General features: G+C 42.4%; 1 protein-coding gene across 2 annotated transcripts in view; it reads right to left on the reverse strand.

Annotated features, from left to right (window-relative positions):
• Positions 1-8,806, reverse strand: part of MORC4 (MORC family CW-type zinc finger 4) — a 56,684-nt gene extending 47,878 nt beyond the window's left edge. For both annotated transcript variants that reach the window (XM_063083398.1, XM_063083397.1), the window contains exons 1-3: positions 8,453-8,806; positions 8,262-8,334; positions 2,861-2,993 (exon numbers count right to left, since the gene is read on the reverse strand). In XM_063083398.1, coding sequence (XP_062939468.1) covers positions 2,861-2,993; positions 8,262-8,334; positions 8,453-8,578 — 332 coding nt within the window. In that variant the 5' untranslated portion in view covers positions 8,579-8,806. The remainder of the gene's footprint in view (positions 1-2,860; positions 2,994-8,261; positions 8,335-8,452) is intronic.
• Between the last annotated feature and the right edge of the window lie 6,078 nt (positions 8,807-14,884).

The raw sequence follows: 14,884 nt of genomic DNA on the forward strand, positions 1-14,884 counted from the left end.
CATATAAAAGAAAGAAAGACTGCTAAGAATACTGTTATTCTCTGGCTCCGCTTCAGAGGAACAGACCTACTAGGAAATGCATTTCTGATCACAGGTAGCAAACACCTTCAATTTGTGGCTCTGTGTTCCTAATCCTTGGCCTTTGAAAGAGGTTTTCCACCTTGCTGAAAAAGACAGCTGAATATATAGACTAGCTGAGTCACACACTATACCCAGAAGCTAAAGAGAATAAATCATAAACTTTGAAAGAATTTAATGACAGGCATTTCCCTGTTAATTTGATTTTCATTGGATTCTATGTTTATGGAAGAAACTGTTGGTACAGTTACACAACTATTTTGCCTAAAAATAGGCAGAGTAGCATAAAGAGTTGGAAGATGTGGACAGGATAACAACAAAAGTTATAGGTCAAATAGAATTTCCGTAGGCTTAATAGTTTTGCATAATTACGTCTATTATTTTTTCCAAATACAAAAGTAGTGTGCCCCCAAACGAAAAACAGAATAATTAATATACTTAATAATAATTTGCAAAGCTACCTCAAAAGTTCAATTATTTAAAAACAAATTATGATAAGTGGAATCCTTGGCTAGATGTTAGGATCAGATTCAATTATCTCTTTTAAATAAATGGTATCTTCTAGCTGATTCAAGTTTAAGATACAATCACAAAATCCAGTATATATACTACTTTAAGGACTCATTAAAATAGTCCTCTAAAATTAAGTTTTAAATATGAGGAATAATTGCCCAGCTCAAATTAGTGGGAAACATATTTGACATGATAGGAAATTTCTGTTTTGCTCCTTGTGGAGGGAAAAAATTTTGAATGGATCATACTCATCCTTCATATTTCAGCTCAAATATCATTTCTTCAGAGTAGCCTTTTTTTGATTCCCTAGACTAGATTAGAGCCCTCTACCATACGCTCTCAAAGAAACTGTACTCTTCCTTCTTAGCACTTACCACTGGGTAGAATAGCCTATTTAGTTATATTAATAGTCAATTCTTTTTTTTCCCACTAAACTGTCATCCCTTTGAGAACAAGGATCATGTCTGTCTGGTTCACCACTTCATCTCTAGTGCCTTGCACATAGGTGCTCAGTAAGAATTTATTGAATGAATAAATGAAGGAATCTAGAACAAAAATTGTTGCAATTATTTTGCGACCATCCTTTTCCTCCCTCCTACCTTATAACTAGAACCACCATCTTTCACAGATGTAATTCCACTGACAAAACAGAAGGTGATCAGATTTGCTGGGCCCACTATTTGACAACCATGTCAAAAGGTGTAGTGGGAAGGAGTCTTTAAGAAGATAAGCAATTTTAGGGGAAAAAATTAATGCATACAGATCTAGACATATAAATATTTTGGTTCCATCCCATCTAAAATTTTATTTTTCTTAATATATAATATATAATATTAACTTTAGGAGATAAAACTGATGCTATAAGTTAAAGGATAGGGTTGACTTTCTACCTTCACTAACATACTGGTCACATTCTTGTCTCACTTCTAGAAGCTTTCTGCAAATATTCTTCTAATTAGGAGGGTCTGAGACACCAGGTATACAGACTGCTGAGTAGTAAAACATAACTGCTTATTTTGTCCAATTCTCATTTTTGTTTCTTTGATGAATCAAAAGGATTTCCCTACAAACAGGGTTATTGATTTAGAATGCCTTCAAAGAGAACTACAACCAAATGAATTTGTTTTCCATTTTTATAGTTCTGAGCCCTTTCCCTCCTCCACAACACCCCTCCATTGTTACTCGTGCTTCACACACTGTAGTTCAGGAAGCCACATGGAGAGTAATTGACCTCATCTGCTACAAAAGAAAAGAGAAGGAAGGAGTTGAGGAAACACTCATCTTCCACTGTCTGATATGTGAAGATAATAAAGTACAAACATATTATCAAGCACAAACCTTTTAAAGTAATTAAATGAACTGAGAGTGGCAATAGCTTCAAAAGGAAGGTAGAAAGCCAGCCCTATCCTTTAACTTATAGCATCAGTTTTATCTCCTAAAGTCAACAGTTAGAAAAGAGAATTTCCAAACTTTGCAATTCTACGGCAAAACCTTCAAAGACTGTGTGTGTGAATGCCTTCTATTTATATTTCATGGAGCTTGGTTATACCTGGGTGCCATCAGGGTTCTAATCCACAAATCATCCCAACACCAGTACTTCAGATTTAAGAGTGAGTTGAAGGTTAATATAAATTGGAGACCATCTCAGACCAGTGAAGGCCTCCAGGTCTTTCCACTTGCTGTTCTCTGCCTGAACTCTCATCCCTTGCTGTGTCCCTTTATCTGGTTAAAGTCTACTTGCCCTTAGATCTCAGCTTAAATATCATTTCATCTAGAAGGCTCTTCCTAACCTCCGGGATCAGATTGGGTTCCCCTGCAGACTCATCTCATGCATCCTTTACTTTCTTATCATTATGCTATCACTTTTTTTTTTTTTTTAAGATGACCGGTAAGGGGATCTTAACCCTTGACTCGGTGTTGTCAGCACCACGCTCAGCCAGTGAGCGAACCGGCCATCCGTATATGGGATCCAAACCCGGGGCCTTGGTGTTATCAGCACCGCACTCTCCCGAGTGAGCCACGGGCCGGCCCTATGCTATCACTTTTCATTATAATTACTTGCTTAATCATCTAAATTGCCAGCTACACTATAAGTTCTATGAGGGCAGGAACAGTGCCTGTTTCATAACCAGTGTCCTGGCACAGAAGAGATGCTTAATAAGCATTTGTTGAATGAATAAAGAGAAAGTAAGATGTTAAAGAAAATTATTAATCCTTAAATAGAGTTCATTAGCTTAAGATAAGAGAAAGAGAATGAAGACATTTTTACCTGAGCATTCGGTGTAGTTTATGAGGTGTCATCCCACATCCATCATCAGTAAAGGTCAAACAAGATTTATTCTTGACCTCTTCAACATCTATAAAGACTGTTCTGGCAGATACATCTGGATCTACAGCATTATCTGCAAAAGGTAGAAATCTGTGATATTAGATCCCCTTTTCCAATATTCTATCAAAATCCCTAGTTTGGTACCTCCAAGACATGGAAACTGTCCTTTACTCCCCTCATTTGGATGTCCCAGAAGGAAAATAGGAAGCATTGATGATAGTGTACCTACTGAATTATAGAGAACAGATATGATAGCAGATGGAGTTACAAAGCTGATTTCTAGATTTCATATAATGACTGGTCTGCAATCCACCTTTCTCCCTTTATTCTTCAGGGTCTGTGGGAAAAGTAACTACTTCTATGTACAAAGCATTTTGCTCTGTTTTTGTCTTACTACTTCTTGTCTTTCAGCTGCTTTACTGCTCATGAACACAAATAGTAAAGGGTGGCTACAGAGAAAAGGTGAACCAGCAATTCTGGTAAGTATAGATGCATATTACACACATAACAGTTTATTCGTGATAATTTTATTTTCTACTTTTTTGCATCACCTCCTGTGTTAAAGAACACAGATATTATCACCTTCCTTGTTTATAGCCTAAGAGGCACTGAAAGAGTCAGAGGTTAAAATCAAAATATTTAATTGCCTGCCTAGATCCCAGTGATGGTAGCAAGCATGCTTATAGAGGAGTGATTCTGCTTAGGTATTTTCTAATAGTCTTAAAGGTGAGGCTGTCCATCCCTCATGAAATGGAAAACACACAGAATTGAAGTAGAAAAAGTATATGGAAAGTTTCATGATTCCTCTTGAGTTACATTTTCAGAATGGGTTAATTATTTAAGCCTCCAAAGACATCAAATATAGCCATATTCTAACATATGCACCATGCTCACAACCCCAGGGGGGTGCCATTGCCTAGTGGCCACATTTTTTTGCCACAGGCACCAGCTTATATAGATGTCAGTCACTGACGTGTGACTCAAAAGTTTCATTAGGACTCACTGGCCTAAGTGGAAGGGCGGTCTGTGCAATCTGTTGGATAGGTTTCTTAAATCTTTTCTGTCTCTACTAGCTCTTTAAATAAGACAGAGACCTTCCTTCCTGCTCCCTTCCCTTTTTTTCCCTGGTATCCTGTACTGTTTTACTGATACCACATGGGCTGGGCTGAGAAAGCCAGGTGGGGTCCTAGTTGTAAGAACCTTCTTCAAAAAGTTCGTGGAAAAATAGAATTGAAAGATAACAAGAATCTTTCCACGAACTTTTTGAAGTACCCTTGTATACTCGTCCCATTACCACTGATCAAATAGTGGCATTTCTCCACTGGGAACATCCCTTATAGTCAAGAGAAGTATTACACAGATTCAAAACACCCATTTTTACAATACAGTTAATAGTATCAGTTACAACCACTTGGATGTGTGGAACGTCCATCAAACAAAACAAGGCACAGATTAATTTCAAGGGCCACAATAATGCTACCAAAGTCGTTGATAAAACTGTCACTGACTGTAACCTGAAAAAGTCTTACCAGCAGTAAGGCATCACCAGTAGCCCCAGAAGGGGGTTAAGAGGTCTGATAGAGTCAATTTTTAAGGACCAGATGGGTCCTTAGCCCATGTAATATGGCAAGACAAGTGAACTAACTTTTGGCAGGAGTTACAAGTTTGGCATGCAATGGCAGCTTTATCAGAAATATAGTTTTTTGCTTTGTAAGAGGCAGCAGTTTTTTTGTTTGTTTGTTTGGTTTTGGGGTTTTTTTTCTTTAACTGACAGAAAGATTCAGCATTGTATAGCTGCCTACATTGTTTCAAGAACTTTACTAGGCAAGCACGCTATGAATTGTGTTGGGACTTGTCAGTCACTCCTGTTGGCAGACAGCCAAAGCCATTGAGACTGATATAATTTGTCAATCAACTGGACATCATATATACGTTGAAAACTTTGCACATAGAAGAATTTTTTCTAATACCTTATGAACATTCACAATTCAAACACATAACAAATATCAATTCCAATTATATATTTATACAACACTACATTCAGTGAACCAGACTGCAGACCTCTTGCAAAATCACTTTAACTCTTTTCCTCTTTACTACAAGTTTTGCCCAAACTTTACTGGGTACTTTTTTTACAGGTACACACCAAAGAATTTTAACACAGGCACTTCAGGAGTTTCAAGGTAACTGCCAGAAACAGCTAGACATTTTACACCTTTGGCTGGAAGCTCATGGAATATGGTGGGTGGGGGCGGGGCACACAGTATGCCAGGGTCAGCTGGAGCAGCAGGGAAAGAAAGATGGGTGGGCTGCGCAGCCCCAGCAAGCACAACTTTGCACTTACTTTTGGTTTTACCTGGTCTTTTGCTCGACCTCACCAAATGAAATAATAATAATAATAATAATAACAATATCAGCCTAGACAAATGAACTTATAATTTATATAAGGCACCAATCTGATGGCTGGTTTCAATCTTACTTCTGCTGCTTAACCTTCCAAAAATTTACCAACATGTAGTATATGCTATCAGATCCCAGGTAATCTATCTTCTCCCATAGCCTGGCTCACCTGGCCTGTGAACAGGTAGGACAATGAGTGAAATCTTTCCTGTTCCTATCCCTTAATGTTTCAGTAGGATCATGAAGCTCCCATCCTCTCTTGCTCCAGGAGGATGGCCTATGCAAGGTCACCAAGGCAGAGATATTGCCCTAGAGACATCCTGCAAGTATCTAAAGGTAAGATCATCCCCTTCTGTCACCAGCCTGTTCTTCCTCTGTTCCATACACACAGTGTCAGCATTCAAATGACCATAAGTTTAAAATTCAGAAGTCAATTTTTAACCCTCCCTCTTCCTTGCCCTATACATCTCTGGGCTCTCTCACTCACATCTTGCTTTTTCTGTCCCCATTGTCATTCTCTTACAGAGTTTATTTCCTCTAATCTGAATTACTGCAATAATCTCTTAACTAGTCTTTCAAATCCATAGCTCACTCTTCTCCAATCCATTTTATACACTGCTGCAAGATCAACTTTTCTTAAGCACAGCTCTGATCATGACATTCCCCTGCTTAGAAGATTTCAGACTAAAAGGCCAAATACTGGAGCCTCCCAGTCACATCCTGGTCCCAGCTCACCTTTCTAACCTCATTTCCTACTTGGTACTTGGAGTAAAAAGACCTCTGTTTGAATCCTGGATTTGCTACTTACTAGACATGTAATGGAAAAGTCAATTAAATTTTCTGAACCTGTTTCCTCATCTGTAGGATGAAAAAAAAAAAATACTGTTTACCTCAAAGAGTAAAGTTAAAAAGGTATTTGTGAAAGCTCTTTGTAAACTCTCTAAGGACCTACTGTTATTTACTATTTGTGAACTCTATGCTCTAATTAAACTCAGTAACTCAGTATTCTTCATGTCTTTGTTCATGAAATTTTTCCTTTTGCCTGGAATACCCTCTCCTCCCCATTTCCACATGTCCCAGTCCTTCAAATCTCAGCTCGAGTGTCCCCTCCTCCACAAAGCCTTTCCTAACCCTCCTCTTCCTGATAAACTGGAAGTCATTCCTCCTTCCTCTGAACTCCCACAGCACTTGTGTATATCTTTTCTGTTATATCACTTTCTTTTTTGTTGTTATACAAAGCATAAACCTTCTCTGCATGTTCTATCTCCCATACTAGAAGAGTAAATCTGTGTTGTATTCATTTTTGTATGTACCACAGTGGCCTTGCGCACAGTGGGTGCTCAATAAATATTTGTTGAATGAAAGATTCATTAGAAAATTAATACATAAGTGGAGAAAACTGTTCAAGGAAAATCCAAAATGAAATGATTTGCATTACCAGCTATCATTCTGTTCTCCTTTTTTCCTATTATTATTATTATCACAAATAGTTGTGATTTAGTTTTTAAATCTGTTTGCATATATGTATACATGCAGGTATGGGTATGTGTATAACATACATACATACTCATACTCACACTGGATTTCTTGGACCAGGCTTAGGTCCTTTAAGTTAATGCTTAAGACAAAAATCATATATATTCAAAATTATAAACTGAAAATTCATTAAATCACCTATGAAGTACAGTACGCACACTACACCATGGATACAGATGGCTTTGCATAGTGCAATTGTGAGGGAACAACACATATGTTTCCCATCTCCCATTACGTAAATTGTTAATTTTCCCTCTTTTTGTCTTTTTTGGTAAGTTACATGCACAGAGATCTTATTCCACTCTGCAGAGGTTGACTTGAGGTACAGTGCCAAATCTTAAAGATACAAACCCTGTTCTCTAGCACTCAAAACACATCAATGCCACTTTTTTCCTGTGCCTTCTAATTAAGTCATACATATTGTAAAACACTAGGTGTTAAAGTCAAATTAATCATCAAAATTCTCTACCACCCTTACAAATAACTCTCCCGACTGTCTCCTGCTGCCCACAGACTTCTTGCCCAAACTCTCAGGGCATGGCCACCGCGACAGATTAAACGGAGGTTGGGGCTCATCTGGAGAGCTTTGAAACCATTTTCAAGATTTTGTTTTGAGATACCTTGCCCCATAAATCTCTCTCCCGTCTTTCAATTTTCGAAGCAGTTATAACGTGCTGTGTATACTGGCGCACTTTGTGCAAGACTGCTTTTCTCCTTCGCTTTTCACACAGTATTTAGCACACTGCTGCAAAAACTGGTATACAGGGCTTCAAAGGATCAACCGAAAACGCTTTAAAAGCAAACACCGGTAGAGCGAGAGGTTAAGTCCTCAGTATTCATTCCAGCGGTGTGAGGGCGCTCGTGGACCACGGACCCAGCCCTCCGCAGTCACAGGGAGCCAAATGCACTCGTGTCATCTCTTAAGAGATGTCCCATCATTCCTAGACGTTCGTGTATCAAAAGTTAAAAAACTCCGTTTTCCAGACCTTTCCCCATGACCCTACCCGTTCCTCTGCAATGCTCCTTTGCCAGCTTGGCGTCCTCCGTAAGTCACCAGCCCCTATGGAACCCACTTGCCTCGAGGCCCGATGTTTTTAAGCATCTCCTTCTGATTATTAACTGAGCTATCCTAAAGCGCCCGGAACATCAAGAGCCGGAGAGAAAAACTACACGGGAGTCTTAACCCTTCGGACACACCTTGTTTCCTCAGCGTTATTCGCGGAACCCCGTCCCCTGCGAGAGAGTCGTCCCCCCTTCTCCGCCTGCCGAGCCGGGGCCGGTCTCGAGGCCCCGACCCCAGCCCCGGCCCGCCCGACGCGGCTCGGCACATTCCTCTCGCGTCCGCGGCACCACGCTGGCACCGCTGCCTCGGGCGACCGCGGCCGGGCCCGCCCTCGCCACTCACCTAGCAGCTCCGCGATGGCACTGAAGGGTCGCGTGTGGCTGCTGGAGTTGCTCTGTAGGTAGCGGGGGCTCATCTGGGGGCGAGAGAAGGTCCCGTCCCGCGTGAGGCCTCGGCCCACCGGGCCCTCCCCGCGCGCCCCCCGCAGCCCCAGGGCCCGAGCGCGCGTCCGCCCCCTCGTGCCCCCGACCTACCGTGCTCAGGCGGATCCCGAAGGCCTGAGGGCCGCCCCCCGGCCGGGCCAGCCCGCAGCCCGGCGCGCCAGGGCCCGCCGGGGCCCCTCGGTACAGGAGCATTTTTTTGGCCGCCACGATACTCATTTGCTGCCGCCGGACCCCTCGCCCGGCCGTCGCGGACCAGTCCTCACTCACTCCCACTCGCAGCTGGCGGCGGCGTCCCGGACTGGCCCTCCCTCGCTCCCACTCGCAGCTGGCGGAGGCGGGGCGCGCTCCAGCCACCTGTCCCGGGCGGGAGGGGTGAGGCCGGCCGAGCGGAGCGGCGGCCCCGCCCTGTCAGCACCTCTCCCGACCCACCGACTGCCGAGGCTGCCTCAGGGCCGTACAGAAATATGGCGACCTCCTGAGAACCGCTCCTTGATCCCCGCCCCTAATTAATTCTTGGCGTTTGCCATAGGCCAGGCTGCCGAGCGGGAAAGCGCCGGGGGGTGGGGGAAGGGGGCGCCGGGGGAGGGGCAGGAGTGAGGCAAGAGGAGGGAGCGGGTGTACGAGATTTCTGGAAGCAAGTCCCACTTAGGCTGCATGACTAACGGGCAGGATAAGACAAGTCTTTCAAGTTCTAATGACTAGTTTTGTTATCTGGGAAGATAGCAGACTCGCGTGATAAGAGAGCGTTCTGACTACTCGGCCTCAAATTCTTCCAGAAGCATCCAGAACTTTTTAGAAGGTGGATGGCAAACTGTCTCCTTACAAGTGTGCAGGGAGGCTGTTTATAAAAGAAGAAATCGGATTCACTTAGATACCGCCAAATAGGAGATTGGTTAAGTTATGGAGTATCCATAAAATGAAATACTATGCAGTTCTTAAAGGCCATGCTTGTAGATGAAAATTGATGTGGAAAAATATTCATGAGGGAATTAAGGAAACACAAGAGGTTACAACATACTGTGTAACGTGTGAGACTTTTTGGGGGGGAAAAACAAGCATATGTGTGTGCATATATACATACATATGCGTGCATACACATGCATATATATGCATCCATCCATCCAAATGTACCCACAATGAAAAACACTTCATATTGATAGCATCTCTTGGTCTGGGATTATGAATTTTTTCCTTTTTTTCTTGTCTGTATTTTCTAACTGTTGTACTATAAACATATGCTGATTATAGAAAAAAGATTAATTTAAAAAATATGATGTTCCATGGTATGGATGAACCATAATTTATTTGACCATTCCTCTGTGATAATTTAGGTTGTCTTCAATTGTTTTTATTTCTCGACAATACAAAAAGTACTGCCTCAGACACCCTCATGTACAGGCTATTAGTTTCTAGTACTATTATTACTATGGGATAAATTGCCAAAAGTGGGACTGCTGTGTCTAATAGCATGTGTGTGGTTTAATCTTAATAAATACTGTAAGATGGAGGTGATTTGCCTTTACAGCAACAGCCAGTTATTTTGCCACATTCACAGTACTAGATGTTCCCAATCTTTTAACTTTTTGCCAGTCTTTTGGATAAAAATAGTATCTCCTTATTGTTTTAATTTGCATAACCCTGATTACCAGTAAGGCTGAATATCTTTTCAAATGTTTATTGCATCTCCTTTTTTATAAATGCCTGTTTTATATCCCTTGAGAATCATTTTTCCCCATGGGTTCTTTGCATTTGTCTTGTCTTTTTTTGTTATCTCTTTTTGTTTTAATTTTTAAAAATACACAAATGTATAGAGAACAATATAATGAATCCCCATATACTGATTACTCAGATGCAGAAACTTATTGACTCCCACACCTGCTTCAATGGACTGAACATTTGTGTCCCACCGAAATTCATATGTTAAAATCTTAACCCCCAAAGTGATGGTATGAGAAGATGGGGCCTTTGGAAGGTAGTCAGGAGGGTAGAGCCCTTGTGATGGAATTAGTGTCCTTATAGAAGGTATCCTAGAGAGCTCTCTTGTCCTCTTTCCTCCACATGAGGACACAAGAAGTCAGCAGTCTGCAGCCTGGAAGAGGACCCTCACCAGAACCCCACCATGCTGGCACCCTGATTTTGGACTTCCAGTCTCCAGAACTGAGATACAAATTTCTGTTGCTTATGAATCACCTAGTCTGTGGTACTTTGTTATAGCAGCCTGAACTAAGACACCCACTTCAGATATCCTTTTCTTTTCTTTTCTTTTCTTTTTTTTTTTTTCATTTCTGTGAGCATTTTAGAGTAAATCTCAAACATCATGTCATTTTACCTTATAAACTTCAGTGTTCTCTTAAAACATGGACATGGTCTAACAAACAACCACCATGCCACTTTTACACCAAACAAAATTTATAATAATTTTTTGGTGTCCTCTAATACCCAGGACATATTCTGATTTTTTCAATTGTCTCAAAAATGTCCTTTTACAGTTGGTTTGTTTAAATCTAGATTCAAACAAGATGCACACATTGCACTTGGTTATTTCTCTTAAATCTATTTTACTCTAAAAGTCCCCCCTCTTTTTTATTTTTATTTTTTTACTTCATGGTATTAAGCTGTTAAAGAAACCGAGTGAGTTGTACTGTTGAATGCTCTACATCCTCATTTGTCTGTTCGCTTATTCATGTTGTCACTTAACTTGCTCCTTTTGTTACAGGAATAAGTGAAACTTAACTGTAAAAAACCATAAATTGGCTCTAAAGGCTTAATTAGATTCCAGTACAATGTTTTTAAATCAGTAATGCTTATAGATGGAGCCATAGAGTTCCTATTGCGTCGCATCAGCAGATACATACCGTACAACACTTAGAGATGTTCATATTCCTCAGTGGGTTCAGGTGGGGGCAGCCTGAAGCTTTCACTATAATTTTTCCCATCGACCTTTTACTTTATGGTCTTATCAACTGATGCTCATTGTCCGACAAAATATTTTATTATGCCTGCAAAATTATGATAATCTAATCCTATCATTTCTTCTAATTTACTAACTGGGTCCTTCTGGAGAGTACTTACCCTCATGAACCATGGCTATATGGTTACGCTGAAGTACAATTCATGTAGGAAGGACAGGATAAATGCTTAACTTTTTTAATTGACAGTTTTTAGAGTAAAGAGTTGGTGCCTGGGGTGGATACAATGATGTGCCAGCCCATCTCCCATTTCAGTAAAGGATTTGGCTGAGTTGCTGGGAGAAATAGTCACAAACTACCATCAGCTGTTACCCCTTCAGGAATTACCTCAGGTACTCTCCACCTAATTTAGGGTCAGGTAGTGGATTGAATTATAACCCACCAAAACTTATTGATGCTTGAATTGTGTCCTCCAAATTTTATGTACTAGAAACTTAGCCCCCACTGTGACTGTTAAGAGGGTGGGGAATCCTATTATGATAGGAGGAGGTGGAGTCTTCAAGGTGGAGCACTGAAGAGTTGATTGGATTGTAGGACCATGCCCTAGTGAATGGATTAAAAATGGTGGTCAGGGGTGTGGTTCTGAGGGCTTTGAAAGAAAAGGAGAATCTGTCTCTCTTTCTGCTCTCTCTGCCTCTGCCATCACTGTCTCCACCACCAGATGGACTTTGGACTTCCCAGCCTCAGAAACTGTAAGCAATAAATTTCATTTTTCTTTATAAAATACCCAGTTCTATGTATTTTGTTATAAGAAACAAAAGCGGACTAATACAGTCACACAGTATTATGGGGCAGCCCATAGCGACTGACCAAAGTCAGGGTATAAAGGCCTGTCTCAGCCCAACTTGGGACAATTCTGAAGGGTCATTCTAACTCCAGATCTCTCTGTGGGGTTGGCCAATATTGTTTTGGGGCCTGCATTGCAGCTCAACCTCCCCCTCTGCCCACACCGTCTTTGCTCCACAAGTATTAATCCCAAGAACACCTCTTAATAAGCACCCTGCACACTAAGCTCTGTTCTGTGTTTCTTGGGAAACTCAAACTGTGAACCTTGAAACCGGGAGTGATCCAAGAAAGCCAGCATTAAGATCATATTTGGGAGCTAGATCACCCACTGCTTAGTTGTCAATGAGGACCACATCACAGGGGGTAGGTGAAGCATAGATAGCCCCCTGCCACAAGGTGGCAGTGCTATTATTGTTAAAACTTCCACAGGTGGTGAATTGGGATGATATACCAGTAGAAGGGAATGTATTATCTGGTGTGATGTATCGAGTGCTTGAGAAACATGGAAAAAGTAATAGCTATAAGACCAATGGAATCTGGTGTTTATTGAGCTCCAAAGAAGATTAAACTCCCAATGGAGATAGGTCTGCTATGTTAAAATCAGGATGCTGCTTGGGAAAGAATAGGACCCTGATGTAATTGTTTGGGGGTATTTAGATTGATGCCCCCAAAATCTTGAATCACCAGATTTCCCTAAACCTGCTAAGCCTGTAGCATTGGCCAACCTTCCCTACTGATAGCCCCTCACCCTGTCCCACTCCCTTTCTTGGTGACATGCAAAGCTTCTCCCACACAAGACAACATGTGCACTCCTCTCACCTCTTGGTCACTAAGCCTATAACAAGGGCTAAGGCACAGCATGAACATGCTAGGCCTGTTTAGGGAGGAGAGTGATTATACCCCAAGAAGCAGGACTTAGCCAGCATGGATTGGCAGAAGCTAAAAGGGTTCACATGGAATTGGATTCTGAGAGCTTGATCAAGGGAACTGGACTATAAGGTTGAATGATGAAGGGTTTATCAATATAGGTGCACTCTCCTGGAATGTAGGATTTAAGACTTTGGCAAGGATTACAGGAGATGGTGCAAACTCACTACTAGATGATTCCTAGAATTACAAAATAGTGATAATCCATGCTAAATGTGGTTTAGATGCCAGCATTGCTGTGGCAATAGAAGAAGGGATGAAAAGATTCAGAAGTGAGCATGTTGGAGTAGACATACCAAACAAGCCTGGAAAATTCGAACAGAAAGGCACAGGATACACCACTTACCAAGACCACAAGGGATATGCTAATGAGAGGGTCACCAATACCACTAAGAAATTCAGTGGTGGCTCTCTGCAGGTTAGGCTTGACAGAGTGAGAGGCTCTTACAACTAGGCTCACTGTAGCAGTGGGGATTGTAGGGCTCTGAAACGATAGAGACCCTATGGCTGAGTTTAACCACATACAGTCAGATGGATGCAGTAATCATCATGACTGGCAAGATCAGAGAAGCAGCCAAAGGATCCTAAAGTGCAGTTATAAAAATAGTGAAAGGAACATGGTCTCCCTAGGGAAAAAATAGATGGGAACAATAAATGTTTATGCTGGAGATGTTTTAACGAGAACCCACTTCCTTACAGAGTGGCCCACCGCCATTTTTTCCTCCCTAAGCACAGCATTTTGAAAACCTTGTTAGGGCCCCTCTCTTATTTGATTCAAGACTTGGAACTTCCAGAAATGCCCATCTCCTGTCTTCTTAGGTGTGTTAGTGGGGTCCGTGTCTCCTCTACCCGCTGCTGGGCACTGTGACTGCCACACTATGTATTGGCAGGTTCACTACTTGTGGGATTTGGTGTTTAAACAGAAGCTTTGCACCCTCCCAAGTGTTTGGCCTCCTGATTGACAGCCGGGGCCAGAGGCCCCTCTCAGCCCCTCCCCAAATCCCCAGGACAGAGGCAATGCTGAGGGGCCAAGGGAGCTGCTGAAAGTCCAGGGCTTGGCCTGCTCCAGGCCTCGACGCCACTGCACAGCAAAAAACAAAAGCAGCAAATGAATCCATACAAATCCCGTCACCGTGGCTCCGCAGGGCCATGAAAAGGCCATAACGTGGGGTTCCACATACTTCACCACCAAATAAGCTTCAGCAGGAGCTGGTACATTTGTGAAGGAGGATTCCAGTGACCAGATTCTGTCAGGTGGCACAGCATGGGTGCCAGTTGTAAAACCCCAGGTTGCTGCAAACTGAGGAGCTGGCACTTGCTTCAGCAGGTGTGATGGAGCCCTCTGCGAATCCCTAGCGCGCCTCTGTCTTCAGGCAGAGCTTTAGACCTCAGGGCCAGCCTCCCCCTGGTCCAGTGCCTCGGGTTTGCAGCAATGAGCCATCTACATTATCTTTTTTATTTCAAGCTGTCCCTTCTCCTGGTCCAGGCAGAGTTCCCTTCGCTATTCACCCTGGGAAGGGAAGAGCCCTGGAGGAGCCACAGAGGCATGGGGCATTTCCTTGCTAGCTCTGATTGTTTGACAGACGCATGTAATCATTACCATGCAGGGTGCTCTATGTGTGTGTGTGTGTGTTTTGTTTCTCCCAGCACCCTTTGACCCGTTCTCTAAGGTCATTTGTCCCAAGTTCCTGGATGGATGTGACAGGCAGAGAGCCTAAGAGGTGTCAGGGTGGGAAGTCAGCCAGGTGTGGTAGGAAGGTGGAGAGTCAGAAGGCACCAGTTCCCATGTTGACTCCTCCCTGAATAGGCCTGTGACCTTGGGGAAGTGTCACAGGCCACG

This window comes from Cynocephalus volans, chromosome X (genome assembly GCF_027409185.1).
Source record: "Cynocephalus volans isolate mCynVol1 chromosome X, mCynVol1.pri, whole genome shotgun sequence".
Lineage (NCBI taxonomy): Eukaryota > Metazoa > Chordata > Mammalia > Dermoptera > Cynocephalidae > Cynocephalus > Cynocephalus volans.